At 44.3% G+C, this 17,763-nt stretch overlaps 2 protein-coding genes and 1 non-coding gene across 5 annotated transcripts in view; 2 read left to right on the top strand and 1 right to left on the bottom strand.

The window, feature by feature from the left end:
- The window catches only part of Hipk1 (homeodomain interacting protein kinase 1), an 80,333-nt gene extending 70,750 nt beyond the window's left edge, over positions 1-9,583 (top strand). For all 3 annotated transcript variants that reach the window (XM_046458325.2, XM_046458326.2, XM_046458327.2), the window contains 3 exons: positions 1,561-1,802; positions 3,521-3,651; positions 4,736-9,583. In XM_046458325.2, coding sequence (XP_046314281.1) covers positions 1,561-1,802; positions 3,521-3,651; positions 4,736-5,224 — 862 coding nt within the window. In that variant the 3' untranslated portion in view covers positions 5,225-9,583. The remainder of the gene's footprint in view (positions 1-1,560; positions 1,803-3,520; positions 3,652-4,735) is intronic.
- A 1,661-nt stretch (positions 9,584-11,244) lies between these two features.
- Positions 11,245-14,051, top strand: Olfml3 (olfactomedin like 3). Its single transcript, XM_046458221.2, has 3 exons — positions 11,245-11,434; positions 12,156-12,441; positions 12,743-14,051. The coding sequence occupies exons 1-3, from the start codon at positions 11,321-11,323 to the stop codon at positions 13,561-13,563; spliced, it is 1,221 nt and encodes a 406-aa protein (XP_046314177.1). The 5' UTR covers positions 11,245-11,320; the 3' UTR covers positions 13,564-14,051.
- A 1,927-nt stretch (positions 14,052-15,978) lies between these two features.
- Trnav-cac (transfer RNA valine (anticodon CAC)) lies at positions 15,979-16,051 on the bottom strand. The gene has a single exon. It is a non-coding gene; the product is annotated as a tRNA-Val (tRNA).
- Positions 16,052-17,763: the final 1,712 nt, after the last annotated feature.

Raw genomic sequence — 17,763 nt, 5'->3', positions numbered from 1 at the left:
GGCATATAGAAGAGGGAATAATCCTGCTTTCACCTGAGAAATTAGGATTCACACAGGAAAGAAACTTCAGAGACTTTACAGAGTCATACAAACGTAAAATTTAAATTAATTTGAAAGAGTAAATTTAGAAAGAATTTAGAGTCTCTTAGTTCAAAAGGGCTATTGTAAGATAGGGATTTGAAAGGTGTCATTGAATTGATTCAGGGAAGAGAAAAAGTAGACTTTCCAGTGAGGGAAAGTGGTGTACTAATAGCAAAAGTTATGTATGAGTTATAATCAGCCTGATTGCTTTGACTGGACCCAGTTTTATTAAAAAATAAGGTAAAGTTAAAGTTAGTTATCTTTTTATCACTGTGAGAAAATACTCAAGAAAAACAAAAGTAGGGAAGATTTATTTTGGCTTAAAGTGTCAGAGGTTTTGGTTCATTGTCAGCTGGCTTCATTATTTCTGGTCCTGTAGTGAGGCAGTATAATACATTGTGGTAGAAGGGTATGGTGGAGCAAAGCAGAACAAGAGAGAGATTCAACAAAGTATCCCCCCAGTGATCCACTTCCTCTAACTAGGTCCACCTCCAAAGTTTCTACCACCTTCCAATCATTTCCCAAAAGCCCCACCTGAACACTGCTGCATTGGAGACCAAGTCTTCAATACATGAGTCTTTGAGGGGAATATTCCAGATCTAATCTGTAACAGTAAGGGAGGAATCAGCAAAGGAATCTTTTTAAAAAAAAAAGTATAGTGAGAAGTTTGACTAGGATAGTAAGGAACCATTTATAGTCTGTAGAGGTGTTAGGAAAAAAAGTGGTGTTTGAAGAATATTGTTGAAATAACTGTGCATGAGAATGACTAAGAGGCAACATGGAGTAGGTGTGAACTCTGGAGTCATTTTTGCCTTGAGTCTGAGTTTCTGTCTTTACCATTTACCATATTTTATTATTTTACTGCATAATTTTCGCCACCACATTAGCATATATTTATGAGTATTCCATGCATCCTAAACTTGCACCAAAGAGAATGATTTTTAAGTAATACCAGTGCATTTTTTTAAAAAGGAAGCTTCAAATAATGGTTGTACCCCACTGTTTTGCAAAAAAATTTGCATAAAATCTCCAACCATTATGAGATGAAATGTCATATGTTCTTTATGTGACCTTGAATGAGTTCCTTAATCTCCCTCTGCCTTAGTTTCTTCATCTGAAAGATGGGGATAATATTGGCTGTGGCTATGGCTCAGCGGTAGTGTGCTTGCCTAGAACATACAGGGCTTGGGTTCAATCTTCAGCACCACATAAAAACAAATGAAAACTAAAGGTATTGTGTCCAACTACAACTAAAAAATTTTTTTAAAAAAGATGGGGATAATAGTAACTACTTTATAGGATTATTGTAAGGACTCAGCGAGATGCACATAGAACATAAGTGCATGATAGTAAGCACTTAGAAGTTTGCTATTGCTGTTATCATTACTATTATAATTGTTCTCATGAAAGAATGAGAGACCATGTAAGGCATATTGCTTAAAAGGGCAGTTGAGTTTTCACATATTTTCTTTTCCTCAGCTCTGGCCTGAAGCCGAGGTCTAATGTCATCAGTTATGTCACTGTCAATGATTCTCCAGACTCTGACTCCTCCTTGAGCAGCCCATATTCCACTGATACCCTGAGTGCTCTTCGGGGCAATAGTGGGCCGCTGCTGGAGGGGCCTGGTAGAGTTGTGGCAGATGGCACTGGCACCCGTACCATCATTGTACCTCCAATGAAAACTCAGCTTGGTGACTGCACTGTAGCAACACAGGCCTCAGGTAGGTGGTATCTTCACAGCTAGAAATGAATTCTTCTCTAATCAGTGTATGCTTAGAATTTTGTTATAATATACTTATGCCATGGTCCAGACCAGTGGAATAGATATTCTTAAAAAGTACTTAATTCAGAAATCAGTTCTCTATGATCTGAAATTAATTTTTGCCATCAGTTATCTTCCAGGATTTGTTTTACTTGGAATAATATAAAAATGAGATTGTATTTGGTGTCGTTTTAGTTTCTTAAACACATTCACCACTGATGGTAGGAAGTAGACAAGACTTATATCGTATGGCAGGAAGAATGAGCAGGCAATTAGATTTGTCACAGATAGTTTGAATATGGCAATCTAGAAGAGGACAAGACTTGATAATATTGACTATGACCACAAAAGTGTTTTGGAAAACATATGTCCTTTAGATTTTTGTTCTGACCTAATGTCACAGTAGTGATGCTTTTGTTGGTTTTATTATTAGCCTAATCTCTTCTCTTTTTTGCTCTGTTAGATACTGGAACTTAGGCTCTCTGATTCAGTTATTGTGTTAGTTGAGCTGCAGTAACAAATCCCAAAATTCCGTGGTTTAACATGATAGTATACTTTTTTACTCATGTCACTTCCCAGTGCAAGTGTTTCTGGTTGGCCTATAGTAAGTTAAGGACCACAGAACCCTGCAACCCTCAGCATCAATCAAAAGGAGAAACGAAGTTTAGAGGAGGCAAGCCTCCTTTCTTAACCTCTTTAGCCTGGAAGTGTAGTGAACACCACTACTAGGGCCCCTGATACATGCAGGGAGGCCTAATAAGTATAGTCTGTCTAGGCAGCAGCTTCTCAGTGGCAACTCTATGCCAGTGAAGGGGAGGATTAATTTTTGGTTACCAGCATAGCCATCTGTATTATACTTGTATAAATGGTGTTTTATTAGGATTAAGTTACTGCCATACTCAAACAGGATTCTAATTTGAGGATATTATTTCAAGCCTCAGTTCTCTTCAGACTGCCCCCATTGAAGGAAGAGGGCTGGGGTTTTAGATCAGTGGTAGAGCACTTGCCTAGCATGTATGAGGCACTGGGTTCGATTCTCAGCACCACATATAAAACAAATAAATAAAGGTCCATCAATAACTAATAAAAATATTTTTTAAAAAAGAATATAAGGTAGAACTTCCTGATACCAGGCTACTGAATATTCTACTAGGACCTCTGCCCCCTTTTAGGCCCAAAGAATATAGACTCTCAGAAGTAAATGAGAATTCAGTGCCTCAGTTTGCCTACTGGGAAACATAGAAAGGAAAAAAAAATGCATTCAAATGAAATGTGAAGACTGCAAGTACCCAATAGGATGGGATCTTGCCTTTTGACATTTAAATATCCTAAAAATTACCAATGTATCAGCTTCACATTGTCATCTTGTTACTTACTTAATCCTATCCTACATAAAACTGTATGCTCCCTGGAGGTAGGGACGGTATCCTTATGTTTGTATTTCCAGTGGTATCTTGTATATAATAGGTGATTAGATAATATTTATTCAAGTAACCTTTTGAGGATCCTTTGTGAAGTTTAGAAATACAGAAAAGAAATAGATAATAAACTTTCTCTTCCAGTATAGATGTAATTAAAGAAGTAAGATACACTTGAGACCTTAACTCTCATAAACTGTGTGCAAATGTGGACTGACTAATGTTAGCTCAGTGATACTAAGCCCTGACTCCTTTTTAGGTCTCCTAAGCAGTAAGACCAAGCCAGTGGCCTCAGTGAGTGGGCAGTCATCTGGATGCTGTATCACCCCTACAGGCTATCGAGCGCAACGCGGGGGGACCAGCGCAGCACAGCCACTCAACCTGAGCCAGGTAAGTGCTAGGGGTTGCAGCTTTCTGTTTGGGTGCCCTCCTCTTGTTACTCTCTGAAGAACCCTGCTTCTGGCTGGACTGCTGAATAAAGCCAAATGAAGCTCCTTTTGTGTCATTAATTTGGTGTTCTGTGGCCTGCGTCGTATCTGCATGTGCTGTGTCTACATTTGTTCTGTGAATGTGTTTGGGATGTGCATTCCAGGTTTTCCTGGAGACTTCCTTCTCTAGCCTGGAACATTAGAGAAATGTCTGGAATTTAGATAGAGCCTAGGATACTATAGCCATGCCTGGTCCTGCATCACCACATGCTTTGAGACCAGACTCTTCTCTTATCTCCCTCCCATGCCATAAATAACCTGAGCCTAACACTGTTTACTTGAGTCAAGAGACAGGGAAAGTTTTTTGTGTGTGTCTTCCACCCACCCCTTCATTTAATCATCTGGTTCTAATTCTCCCTGTTGCTTGAGGCTCAAGTGTTGGATTTGCCCCTGCCCTCTCATTATCTGATAGAGTAGTGAGGTTACTTTATTTTCGTTTATGTTCACTCTTTTCTCAGCCAGAATTCTGGTGCTCATGTGATACCTACCAATAATGAGAAGGTGTCAATAGGGTATAACTGTGTGAGAAAGAGAGCACATGCACATGCAAATGTAAGTTTAAATTAGTTGCATGTGTTTTAGGCTCCACGTTTCAAGAGGGACATGAAGAACTTAGAACTAAAGAAAGCAATAGCAATAAAAAAGGTTAGGGAAAGTCAAAATCACTGACGCCAGGATGGGGGTGAATTAATAGTCACTAACTTGCAGGAATGGGCAACCCTGTGAACCTTGTACTCTTGATTCTCCCCCTTCCTCTGTCACACTTAAGAACAAATTGCTGCTGTCTGAGCTGGGTTAGGATCAGTTCTGCCTAGAGGTAGAGGGATGGGTGGTGACTTCTGACAGCATTCATTGCCAGTTTGGGAGATTCTGTGCTGTGGCAGTCCAGAAACAGTGCACTTCAGAACCTCCATTCTTCCCTTGGCCTGTAGTGCCCTAAACCAGAGTTACCTCAAGATTCCTTATTCCCTTCTTCCTCCTTCCAGAACCAGCAGTCATCGTCAGCTCCAACCTCGCAGGAGAGAAGCAGCAACCCTGCTCCCCGCAGGCAGCAGGCATTTGTGGCCCCGCTCTCCCAAGCCCCCTACGCCTTCCAGCATGGCAGCCCACTGCACTCGACGGGGCACCCACACCTGGCCCCGGCCCCTGCTCACCTGCCAAGCCAGCCTCACCTGTATACGTATGCTGCCCCCACCTCTGCTGCTGCATTGGGCTCCACCAGCTCCATTGCTCATCTTTTCTCCCCGCAGGGCTCCTCAAGGCATGCTGCAGCCTACACCACCCACCCTAGCACATTGGTGCACCAGGTCCCTGTCAGTGTTGGGCCTAGCCTCCTCACTTCTGCCAGTGTGGCCCCTGCTCAGTACCAACACCAATTTGCCACCCAGTCCTACATTGGGTCTTCCCGAGGCTCAACAATTTACACTGGATACCCGCTGAGTCCTACCAAGATCAGCCAGTATTCTTATTTGTAGTTGGTGAGCATGAGGGAGGAGGGTTCATGGCTGCCTGCTCCTGGCCCTGAGTTCTAAATAATGGGCTGTGGTAAGCACCTCCTTTTACCCTCTCTTGAAACTCCTTAGCCAGCAACTTGTTCTGCAGGGGCCCACTGAAGCAGAAGGCTTTTCTCTGGGGAACCTGTCTCAGTGTTGACTGCATTGTTGTAGTCTCCCAGTTTGCCCTGTTTTTAATTCTTTATTTTTATGACAGCATTTTTGGTATTTGGAAGAGTTCAGAAACCCATCCTCTGCGGTTACCAAGGAAGAGAGATCATTCTGAAGTTTCCCTTTGAAAAATTTTTGTCTCTCTGACTTGATTTCTATAAACACATTTGAAAATAAGTGAAGCCCCTCTTTATTTAACTTTGTTTTATTGCCATTGCTGGTCAGAAGGAAAATACAGATAGAGGGATTTGAAATATGGTAACAAATGAGAGAAGAAGAATTATTATTTTTTGTTTAAAAACCAAAACTTAATTGCCTGTTTTATATTCAGAGCAGCTTATGCAAGTCCACATTTTACTATCAGGCATTTCTCCTCAAAAAAAGTTTACCTTTGTTTATGGGACATTTAAATTTGCAGTGTTTTATTTTGTTTTTATGTCAAATTATACTTAAAGGACAACTTTTTAATTTTTGCAAAACCAGTTATGTGTTTTGCAGTTCTCTTAGTTGCTTCTGCGTTTATTACAAAGTGATGCTAAAAAGTAGCTCACCACCTGCTGGTAACTCAGTGTGAGAGAATCAGTGTCCACCTTGAAAGTACCAAGTATTCTATGCTTTTAAATGAAACACCATGAATTTTTTTTCTAAAAATTTAAAAAAATTCCTCTATGATCCAACTTGCATTTTATTACTAGAAAAGCCATGAAGGTGGTGATTATTGTATGGTAGTTGTCTTACTATATGCAAAATCTCTTTCTCTTATGAGATACTGGTATGGTGAGCTGTGCCTACAGGTTGTTGGTGTTGATGAACTTGGCCTAAAGATCACTATGAATTTTCAATAATACGCCTCTGTGTTTTCCTCATCTCTCCCTTATGTTTTATGTGATTTATTTGGGGAGAAGCTAAAGGATCTGAAACCAGATGAGAACGTTGTTGTGTATAGCTTTTATACTTTAAAGTAGCTTCCTTTGTATGCCAGCAGCAAATTGAATGCTCTCTTATTAAGACTTATATAATAAGTGCATGTAGGAATTGCAAAAAAATATTTTAAAAGTTTATTACTGAATTTAAAAATATTTTAGAAGTTTTGTAATGGTGGTGTTTTAATATTTTGCATAATTAAATATGTACATATTGATTAGAAAAATATAACAAGCAATTTTTCCTGCTAACCCAAAATGTTATTTGTAATCAAATGTGTAGTGATTACACTTGAATTGTGTATTTAGTGTGTATCTGATCCTCCAGTGTTACCCCGGAGATGGAATTAATGTCTCCATTGTATTTAAACCAAAATGAACTGATACTTGTTGGAATGTATGTGAACTAATTGCAATTATATTAGAGCATATTACTGTAGTGCTGAATGAGCAGGGGCATTGCCTGCAAGGAGAGGAGACCCTTGGAATTGTTTTGCACAGGTGTGTCTGGTGAGGAGTTGTTCAGTGTGTGTCTCTTCCTTCCCTTTCTCCTCCCTTCCCTTATTGTAGTGCCTTATATGATAATGTAGTGGTTAATAGAGTTTACAGTGAGCTTGCCTTAGGATGGACCAGCAAGCCCCCGTGGACCCTAAGCTGTTCACTGGGATTTATCAGAACAGAATTAGTAGCTGTGTTGTGTAAATGCATTGTTCTCAGTTTCCCTGCCAACATTGAAAAATAAAAACAGCAGCTTTTCTTCTTTACCACCACCCCTATCCCTTTACATTTTGGATTCTTAGCTGAGTTCTCACAGAAGCATTTTCCCCACGTGGCTCTCTCACTGTGCATTGCTACCTTGTTTCTGTGAGAATTCAGGAAGCAGGCGCAAGGAAGTCAAGCCAATATTAATATGCATTTCTTCTCTTTTTTCTTTTTAAAAATATGTGCAATCACTTTTAGAAAAAGATTTTTTTTTTCCTTTTCCCATGTGGCAGTCCTTCCTGCAGATAGTTGACATTGCTAGTAAAATATTTGCTTGTTGAAAAAAACATGTAACAGATGTGTTTATACCAAAGAGCCTGTTGTATTGCCTACCATGTCCCCATACTATGAGGAGGAGTTTTTGTCATGCTGTGCTGGTGACAAGAAACTCAACAGAAAGGTTTCTTAGCCGGTGAAGAATATTAAGAAAGCATCAAAGCCTGTTGAGTCATTGAGGCTTCTGAGGTTTCTTTTTAACAACTTTTATATTCTTGGGGCCCTTCAAGCTGTGAAATTGTCCTAGTACTCTCAGCTCCTCCACGGATCTGGGTCAAATAGAGAAGGTACTGGGGACGGGGACTTTCCTGCCCATAAAGGATTTGGGGGAAGAAGGTTAACCCTAAGATACAGATGTGTTCCATCTGAATTGAAAATGATATTTGAGGGATAATTCTAGGACTGGTTTTATTTAGAGAGATGGTGTCAAGGAGGTGCAGGATGGAGATGGGAGATTTCATGGAGCCTGGTCAGCCAACTCTGAACCAGGTTGAACACCGAGGAGCTGTCAAAGTATTTGGAGTTTCTTCCTCATAGGGAGTAAGGGCTTCTAAGATGGGGCAGGTAGTCAGTACAGCCTACCCAGGAACATGTTGTGTTTTCCGTACTTTTTTTTTTTTTATCATTGTATTGAGTTGTATGTTCACTATATTGGTCAAGACAACCAAGCAGTTTGTGTAGTTTGTCACTAGTGTTATACAGTTTTCTGGTCAGTGTGTGTCACCTTTTGTGTCTCCCTTTTGCCAAGCACATTCTGATGTTCTTTAAAATGCAGGTCTGGTTTCTAATGGAAACACATTTTATTCCTTATCTTTCCTGAACAAGGGACAAGATTGGTTGTTTTTGTGATGAGATGAAGGGGCGGGGGAAACAAACCCCACACTCCTGTCTCCAAGTCTAATGAGTAGATGCCATTAAGATAGGAGTCTTAACTCCATGGGAAAAGATAACACCCAAGAGTTTATCGTGGTCACCTGACTAGCAGTTGTGTGGCTTTAAAAACCTTAGGGATTTTCAGTCTTAGTCTGCAACTGACCTTTCAGATTTGCCAAGATCAAAATCCACCTGTGTCTGCTGAATGTGTATGTGCTCCATGTGGCTTTACATTCTGTCCCTGGGGCTTAATATGGCTGGCCCTGACAGCATGGGGGAAGCGTTGTGAATGTAGTAAGCAGCTGGCCTGGGTCACCATGGCCTGACCTCATACCAGCTTAAGGCTTTAAGTCCTTAAGTCCTCTCAGAACTTGCTCTTCCAGCTTCTCCCCTTCCTGGTGAGAGAGGAAGTGTGGGGAAGGGTTAGGTAGAGCCAGGGAGGCTCATCGGGACACTTGATCGCTCTGGAGTTTTAAATAGCTCTCAGGAGGTGATGCCACTGTCAGTGTTCAGCTGAAATGCCAACCCCAGAAATCAGAACTTCATTTTCAAACAGTTCTGGCCATTCTCAGCCTGCTTTTGTGATTGCTCATCCATCGTCCTCCACTAGAGGGGCTAAGCTCGACTGCCCTTAACCAGGCAAGCACAGTCTTGTGTGTTTTATTCAGCATTGTTATGCAGAAATCCACTAGTTGAGATGGTTTGTTTTAGAATAGGAAATGAAGTTGCCTCTCAGTGAAAGGAATGGCCCGAGCCTGCTTCCTATTTTGATTTTTCTTTTAAACTGATGGATGGTGCAGCATGTCTACATGGTTGTTTGTTGCTAAACTTTATATAATGTGTGGTTTCAATTCAGCTTGAAAAATAATCTCACTACATGTAGCAGTACATTATATGTACATTATATGTGATGTTAGTATTTCTGCTTTGAATCCTTGATATTGCAGTGGAATTCCTACTTTATTAAATGTATTTGATATGCTAGTTATTGTGCGCGATTTTAAACTTTTTTTTGCTTTCTCCCTTTTCTGGTTGTGCACTTCCTTTTACAACAAGCCTCTAGAAACAGATAGTCTCTGAGAATTACTGAGCTGTTTGTGATGCAGATGTACTTAGGGAGTATGTAAAATAATCATTTTAACAAAAGAAATAGATATTTAAAATTTAATACTAACTCCGGGAAAAGGGTCCATTGTGTAAAACATAGTTTATCTTTGGATTCAATGTTTGTCTTTGGTTTTACAAAGTAGCTTGTATTTTCAGTATTTTCTACATAATATGGTAAAATGTAGAGCAATTGCAATGCATCAATAAAATGGGTAAATTTTCTGATTCATGTGGCTGTTTTTATTTCTGTTATAAGGGGACAAAAGCGTACAACAAATGACACTTTCGGAGTGGCTAAAAACACATGGCACTTGAACATTAGTAGAGCATAGAACAATTTCATTCTTTATGCAAATCTACATAATGGAAACAAATATCCTTTGGTAAGGAATTCTTCCCAAGAATGGAGGTCCAGGATAAGATGACTGAACCTGACCCTTTTAAAAATGTAGAAGACTCTGAGATAAGCTAATTTAACTTTGTTTCACCAAACATCTAAGGTAGCAGAATGAAAATAGAGTCACCACAGGAAGATGCTTTCCCTCTTTTGGAGCTGTACTGTTAGAGACAGAGCACTTTGATTAGATTTCTCTTGATTCTAAAGTGAATAAAATAAGATGCATCAATTTTAGGCTTCTGCAACTTTTGTTGGAATACAGAAATGGGCAGCTGTTAGGAATACCCTTTTCAACCCTAATCAAGAGAAATGACCAGCAGTCTATTCTCTTTCAGTAATAGGAAGGTAAAAATCTATTTTATTTTGGTTTAGACTACAACATAATGTTTTTTCAGACCCACCCCCATACCAGTGAATGTAAAATAGTATGAACTTGCTGAACTCTCTGCAATTTTGATAAGAGAATATCCCTGGAGAGCCATGTAGAATAATAGCTCTGCTATTACTCTCACTTCCAGATAATTAAGTTATTAACCAACCTCTCAATGATTTGTTTTTTGGTGTTTCTACTTTTTTTTTTTTTTAATAAGAAATGCACAACATAAGCCACTGAATGTGAATTATTTTCTACAGAGCAGATTTTTAAAAAAATAAAGATATTGTAGATGGACTCAATACCTTTATTTATTTATCTTTATGTGGTGCTGAGAATCAAACCCAGTGCCTCACACATGCTAGGCGAGCACTCTACCCCAGAGCCACACCCCCAGCCCCTGGTGTTTTACTTTTATTTCATCTTTGGGTTAAGAGAGGCTGGCATAGCTCTTAAAGAAACTGAGTAGTATGTAGGGAAGCCTGCATTTTAATGAAGAAAATTCTTGTAAATTGAATTCACTTGGCATGCTTTGTGGAAAATTTTCCAAATAGAGTAAAGTCTTGGTTTCACCATTAATCATGAGACACATAGCAGCAGGTGCTCAGCACAAGATGGCGCCAGCGAGCTATAGAAGAAGTTCCACTTGACCACTTAGACATTTTTTTCCCACCGCCTCCCCTTAAAGCTCATCGCCTCTGCTTCCACCTTCCACTGAACAAGGCAGACAACCCACTCTATTATTGCTGGAGAAGAGGAGGATTAATGATGCCAGTTTCTTACAAATCAGCTCTGGAAGCGCTCTCCTGAAACACAGGAGCAGGAATGGAGCTTGATGAGTTTTCTTTGGGGTCTCCGCCTCCTGCAGCTCACTCCTTTCCCTTTGTCACTGCCCAGAAAGCCTCTACCCTCAGATTTCCATCTCTTTCCTTTCCTGAGGAGCCTATAGCCGAGAGGCGGGAGGTGGTTAAGATTTCTGGCTGCTGTGCAAGGGGGCCATCTGTGTTTGATCAGTCCTGGCGGAAAGGAGGGGGTGGGGGTTGCGAGAGCCTGAAAGCATTCCAGAGTAGTGAGAGAGACCCGAGATCACAGAGCAAAGGCACCACCCCCGCCCCGCCTCCATGGCTAACCCACGGGCTCAGGGGAAGAGGCCAACAACACACTCTTCCTACTCTGGCCCCATTCTCTAGACTGCCATGGGGCCCAGCGCTCCTCTCCTCGTCCTGATCCTTTTGTCATGGTCCGGACCCCTTCAAGGACAGCAGCACCACCTTGTGGAATACATGGAACGCCGACTTGCAGCCTTAGAGGTGAGGGACCCCTTTTTCTTCTAGCCCAGCCTGGGACGATGCAATATCTTCTATTGATTCAACCAGTTCATCAGGGTTCTGGGAATGGTAAGACAGGGCTCTGTGAGAAGCTACAGAAAATTCTGCTTTTTAATAAAAATGAGCCTCAAAATTACAAGCCTTGATCTTTCTCCACGTAGAGCAATTCCTGAGCAGATAGACCTTTGTGTTTTACCCCTGGGGTTAGATGAGATAAAAGGACAGAGTGGAAATAAGGGCCAGGATTGAGGGAATGCATTTAAAGAAGAGCTGATGATTCTTTTGAAGTTGGAGGTTCCCAGAGAATCTCCAACTTCCTACCCTCCTTTTCAAAAACCGTTTCAAGTCCCTAGCATTTCCCCCCACACACATCGAAGTTCACAGCATCTTAATTCCCAAGAGGAGAATTGCACAATGGAGCAGAGAGCCCTTCTCACCCTCATGCACTGAAACCTCCCTAGAGGCCCAGATGGCACTGCTCAGAGAGAACAAGTCGAAGGACTCTGGCCTAGGTGAATCTGAGCCATGCTCCTTGCACGTTGAGCACCTCTGAACATCTGCTTTCCTTTGCTGCGGGAGTGGAAGGGCATGTTTAGCTGAGTTTGCTCCTTTTCCCATTCCTGACTCCCTGCTTTGGCCTCTCCCTGCCTGGGAGTGGTAACCCTTCAGCCCACCCTCGCTCCCTATGCCCCCACCCCTTCAGGAACGGCTGGCCCAGTGCCAGGACCAAAGTAGTCGGCATGCTGCTGAGCTGCGGGACTTCAAGAACAAGATGCTGCCCCTGCTGGAGGTGGCAGAGAAGGAGCGGGAGGCACTCAGAACCGAGGCTGACACCATCTCTGGGAGAGTGGACCGTCTGGAACGAGAGGTGGACTATCTGGAGACCCAGAACCCAGCTCTACCCTGTGTAGAGCTTGATGAGAAGGTGAATGGAGGCCCTGGAACCAAAGGCAAAGGCAGAAGAAATGAGAAGTACGATATGGTGACAGGTAGGTGATCTCAAAGCGGGTCCCTCACACCTTCTGAAACTTTTTCTTACTTTTTTCTCTTTGTCCCAGTCCACTGTGGCTTCTGGAATCTGTTAGAGGGAAAAATCTCTGTAATGACAAGTTTGTTAAGAAGAGTTTCTAGGGACCTGGGTCTCTGGAGTCCTGTCTTTCTCCATCTTCCCTAAGACTGGAGGCATCCACAGAGCGGATGCCAGCTGTTCCCCAGATGGGCCACCCAGCTGGAGTCCTCACTGTAGGCATCTAACTCCTGCCTCTGTTTCCTTTTCTCCTTCTCTACCAGACTGTGGCTACACAATTTCTCAGGTGAGATCAATGAAGATCCTCAAGCGGTTTGGTGGCCCAGCAGGTCTATGGACCAAGGATCCTTTGGGGCCAACAGAAAAGATCTACGTGTTGGATGGAACGCAGAACGACACAGCCTTTGTGTTCCCACGGCTCCGTGACTTCACCCTTACCATGGCTGCCCGGAAAGCCTCCAGAGTTCGTGTGCCCTTCCCCTGGGTAGGCACGGGGCAGCTGGTATATGGTGGCTTTCTTTATTATGCCCGGAGGCCTCCTGGAGGACCTGGAGGGGGTAGTGAGTTGGAGAACACTTTGCAACTCATCAAATTCCACCTGGCAAACAGAACAGTGGTGGACAGCTCAGTGTTCCCCGCAGAGAGGTTGATTCCCCCCTATGCGCTGACGACAGACACCTACATTGACCTGGCAGCTGATGAGGAGGGCATCTGGGCAGTCTATGCCACCCGGGAGGATGACAGGCACTTGTGTCTGGCCAAATTAGATCCACAGACACTGGACACAGAGCAGCAGTGGGACACGCCATGTCCCAGGGAGAATGCCGAGGCTGCCTTCGTCATCTGTGGGACCCTGTACGTCGTCTATAACACGCGCCCTGCCAGTCGGGCCCGCATCCAGTGCTCCTTTGATGCCAGTGGGACACTGACCCCTGAACAGGCTGCTCTCTCTTACTTTCCCCGTCGATATGGTGCCCACGCCAGCCTCCGCTATAACCCCCGTGAGCGCCAGCTCTATGCCTGGGATGATGGCTACCAGATTGTCTACAAGCTGGAGATGAGGAAGAAAGAGGAGGAAATTTGAGCAGCTAGCCTGGTCGTTTCTGCATCTCTTATCCCCATACATTTATATCCCTACTAGATTTCCTGCTCTTCATTCTTCAAATATAGGCAAGTTATGCCTCAGATCCCCTATTTTTTAACCAACAATAACCAAATTCTCACAGCTCCTTTGTTTCATATGGAACTCCAGATCTTGAGTAATCTTTTTATAGCTAAAAGAGTAAAAATCCTAAATATTCACTCTTGTTCTCCTTCCCACTGTCCACAACAAATTAGGCCCCAAAGGACCCAGACCTGGTCCTCTGATCCTCCCTCATGGGAAAATGCCAGGCATCAGGCTACAGTATTCTTGCCCTCAGTATGACCCAGTGGGGAGAAGAATGGAAAACAGAGACGCACATCTGCCCTGTCTCCTTTATAAAAAAAATCTCTCCAGTGTCTGAAGAATGGGGATTTCTCCGCATCATTTTGTATAGCAATATTTTGCATTAAAAGAAAAATCCACTCCTCCTCTCCTGTGTGTGTTTGGGTAGACCTCATACCAAGTTCTCCACATGGCCCATCATTTTATCCCTCCCGCCCATCTCTCACATTAGGAACTTGGCTGGGCTCCCTGAGCTGCAAGAGTAAGGGCTTCTCTGGTTACAGATTTTACTGTGAGGCGCCTGGGAAGCAGCAGAATCCCGCCACTTTAGGAGGTTGGACAAAAGGCCTGCCTCCACACCCACCAGCCACCACAGCAGCTATCCCTGAACTGCCAGTGGCGCCGTGCCTCTGGCCACAAGACACTGGGACCTAGGGCAGCCCTTCCAATTCTGATAGAGGATTCTGAACCAGAAAATGATGTTACTTATTTGTAGTCCAGTGTGGAAACCAGAATGCAGAGTACATGTGTTTTTACTGAAGACTAAGTCTTACCTCTGGAGTGGATTCTGTCCCTCTCCCTAAACCCCAACTCCCACATCCAACTCTGGGCTCTTCCCCAGGGCTGGGTTGCACAATCCTTGGTCTGAACCGCTCTGATTTTCCTGCTGCCACAGCGTCTGCGGTTTGGGCCTGGAGGAGGGGCAGTGGCTATCCCAGATGTTGGTCTCACCAGTTCCCCAACACATCCCCTTCTCTCCACCGCATCACTCCACCTAGCAACCCAGTCCTGGGACCTGACTGCAGACTGCCCTAGAGTCCTGAGAGCTTAACCCTTCCTAGGCTAGTGCCCAGCCTCTGGCACAGGATTGCACATGGCAATCTGGGGAAGACAGGATGTGGGCGGGGGAGCTTCAGGCTTCTGCTGATCTCTGCCCGATGGCCCCCACCCCCACCACTGTCCCCACGTTTAGCACGCAGGAGCCTGATGGACAAAAGGCACTAGCCTCATTTGCCTGAGGTAGCCCTGGGAGCACTCTGGGTTATTTATCCTTGCTGGAGGGGGAAGGAACACAGTCTTCTCTCCAAAGTGCAGTCCTCCCTCCCTCTGCCCAGGACAGGGTGGATCCTTCAGGGCCTGCGATCCTCCTTTTGTCTTCTTTTCTTTTCTCCTCAGACAGAGCTGCTCCTGACGTAGGTTGGTGAGGAAGGAGAAAGAAAGGCAGGGAGGCACCTCACAAAGGCTCTATTGTAGGGAGCCTGGGCGGTGGGGGCTCACTCCCATTCAATTCTCTCCTAATGTGGGGCTGGCAACAGTAATCACCGCCTGTCAGCCCACAGAGGGGTCTGCCCACGGAACATCTGGCTCCAGAACAGGGCGCACAGGAAGGGGTGTGGAGGAGGAAGGGAGTTCTCAGTGGAGGCCTGGAGAGCAGGGTCCAGGCGACAAGGGACTGCAGTGTGGTACTGTGACTGTGTACGTGTGTGTGTGCGTGTGAGTGTGTGTGTGCGCGCGCGCGCTCGCGTGTGCACGTGTGCAGGGGCAGGGCTTACTGGTGGCTTCCCAGTGTGACTGGCCATGTCTGATGGGGAGCTACTAGAGGGTGGGACTGGGTCTGTGGAGTTTCCTTGAAATAGCAGTAGTTTCCTTGAAATAGCAGTAAACATCCGGGAGGCTTTTTGGTGACCCTGACAGGGAAACAGCTCCAATACTTTGTGTGTGTAGATGACATCAATTCAAGGAACAAGTATACAAAGTACATTTTTAATGCCAATCCCATGAAGACCTGGTCCTTCTGCTCACACAAGCGCGTGCTTGTCTCTGTGGTGTCTTTCTTTGCCTGATTCCTCAATGACAAAGGGAAAAAATGTTTCTGGGAATTGTTTTTTTTTTTTAAGCTTAAACTTTCCTTGGAGAAGTTCACTCAGACTTTTCTAAAAGGGCAGACATCTCTGGGGCCTTGTCGTTTATTACTTTTCAAGTTTCCTTTTTGGCTTCTGTAGCTAGTGCTATTTTTGGAAGCTATGTATATATGTGTGTGTGTGGGGGGGTATATATCTATATATTTTTCTTTGGTGGTGCTGGGGATTGAACCCAGGGCCTTATGCATGTGAGGCAAGCACTCTACCAACTGAGCTATATCCCCAGCCCTCAGAGGCATTTTGGAAGGTGAGTGGAACCATGTGGGCAGATGCAGTGAACTGTCCAAATTCATTCAACTAATTTATCTGCAGCTCAAAGAAACAGCCTGGGTAGCTGACTCCAATGGTCAAAAAGCAGCTTCATCATCCTCATCACCCCTTCTCAGACCCTCCCTGGCCTGTCACTTGGAGGAAATCTCTGGTTTGTTTGAACAAAAGACTGCGGAAGGCAATGACCCTAATAGAGGATGAAGAGGTTAAAAGTCCAAGTTCTGCATCTGTCTCCAGCCCCGTCCTAGGACAGTCAGCAGCCAGGAGGGGGGCTGGGGGAGGCTAGCATCAGGAGCCAGGAATGGCCATGGCTGTGGAGGTACAGTCGCCCAGCTTGTTGGTCAAACTGTTGCTTTTCCATCACAAGACACGGTTGAGAGGGTCCCCTCATCCCCCAGGGTCAGGGTTTCCTGCCCTACCTGCTAAGCTCTCCCCTTTGTTCTCAATGTCCTCACCTCCACGATGCTGGTCTTAGCTCCTGCCTGCAGTAGAAATCCAAGTGTTCATCTGGTTTTTTGAGTCGAGGCCTGTAGCCAGTGTCATCAGAGCCCTGGATGGTGGGGAGGCAGAGGGCAAAAGGATGGAGTTGTTGATTCAGCTGTCACTGTTTCCTCTGGGATGGGACCAGAGCAAAACAGGAACCAAACCCTTTCTCTCCTTTTCTTCCTCCTCTAGCCTCAGGTTTTTCTGGATCCCTTCTCAGTTACTCTTCTTCTATGGGCGCCCCTCCCTGAGGCTCCCGGGGATGTCCTTTTGCACTGCTTCCTGTCCACCTGGCTTACGTCAAAGCATGCTCTTTTTGAGAGCTCTTGGGCTGTTGGCAATTCTCCTAACCTTCAGGATAGGCCTCTTCAGGGCCTGCTGTCAGCTTCTCTCTGACAGCTTTGCAGTGTGACCCAGGGAAGTCTTCTGCTTTCTTTGGCCAGAGAGCAGGGTTTCCTGCAAGCTCAGCCCTGTCAGCCGCTGCAGCCTCTGGGTTCCTCTGCCTCAGCCACCAAGGAGGGTAAGTTCTTCTCCACTTGCTCTTCAACTTCTGCTCTCTCAAGGCAGAGCTTCACAGATTAAATCTTGGTCTATGGACTTAATAACTGCACAGAAGAATTAGAAATGTGGAAGTCAGTGTATTATTGAAAGGACAGGGTGAGAAAATAAAAAAAGAAGAACCCCCAGACATTTGTCATCAAAACCTGGGCTTCTGACAATACCTCTGGTCCAACACCTCTCCCTTCAGAACACTTCAGCATGTCCTCCTTGCTCCCTGTCCATACCTGTGTGGCCCAAGAGGAACAAATCAGACTCTGTCTCCTGGGGATTAAGAATTACAGATCTGAGATGTTAGATGCGAGGAAGTGTTTGCCCTTCGCTGAGAGGCAGTGAAAGCCAGACTGCAGGGCGAGGTGATGTTCAGAAACAGGCAGGAGGGAGAGAGCCGCTGATCTTGGCTGGTGTTCAGGGCCTGGCTCCAGCTGTCCCTCCTGAGCTCACAGTAGAACCCTCTTGGGTTCTACAAAATGCCTGAATCCTTAAAATAAATATCCCTTTTGGGGGGTTATTTGCTTTGTTTGTTTTTTTGCTTAAGTTAGTATGACTGGGTTTCTGTTTCCTGCAACCCAAAGATAATTCCTCATCTTCACCTTCCCTCCCTTCTCTTTCCATGAAAAAAAGC

The sequence above is a fragment of the Marmota monax genome, unplaced genomic scaffold (genome assembly GCF_021218885.2).
Source record: "Marmota monax isolate L192 unplaced genomic scaffold, Marmota_monax_Labrador192_F-V1.1 WCK01_AAM20220418_F8-fsc00087, whole genome shotgun sequence".
Taxonomy (NCBI): Eukaryota; Metazoa; Chordata; class Mammalia; order Rodentia; family Sciuridae; genus Marmota; species Marmota monax.
Note: the sequence above shows the minus strand (reverse complement) of the source record. Positions and strands in the feature narration are given on the sequence as shown.

What these genes read in the sequence shown, in the direction of transcription:
- Olfml3 (XM_046458221.2), top strand. Translation starts at nt 11,321, where the DNA reads ATGGGGCCCAGCGCTCCTCTCCTCGTCCTGATCCTTTTGTCATGGTCC. An exon ending in GCCGACTTGCAGCCTTAGAG is followed by an intron (nt 11,435 to 12,155) that starts GTGAGGGACCCC and finishes CCACCCCTTCAG; the next exon opens with GAACGGCTGGCCCAGTGCCA. An exon ending in GAAGTACGATATGGTGACAG is followed by an intron (nt 12,442 to 12,742) that starts GTAGGTGATCTC and finishes CTTCTCTACCAG; the next exon opens with ACTGTGGCTACACAATTTCT.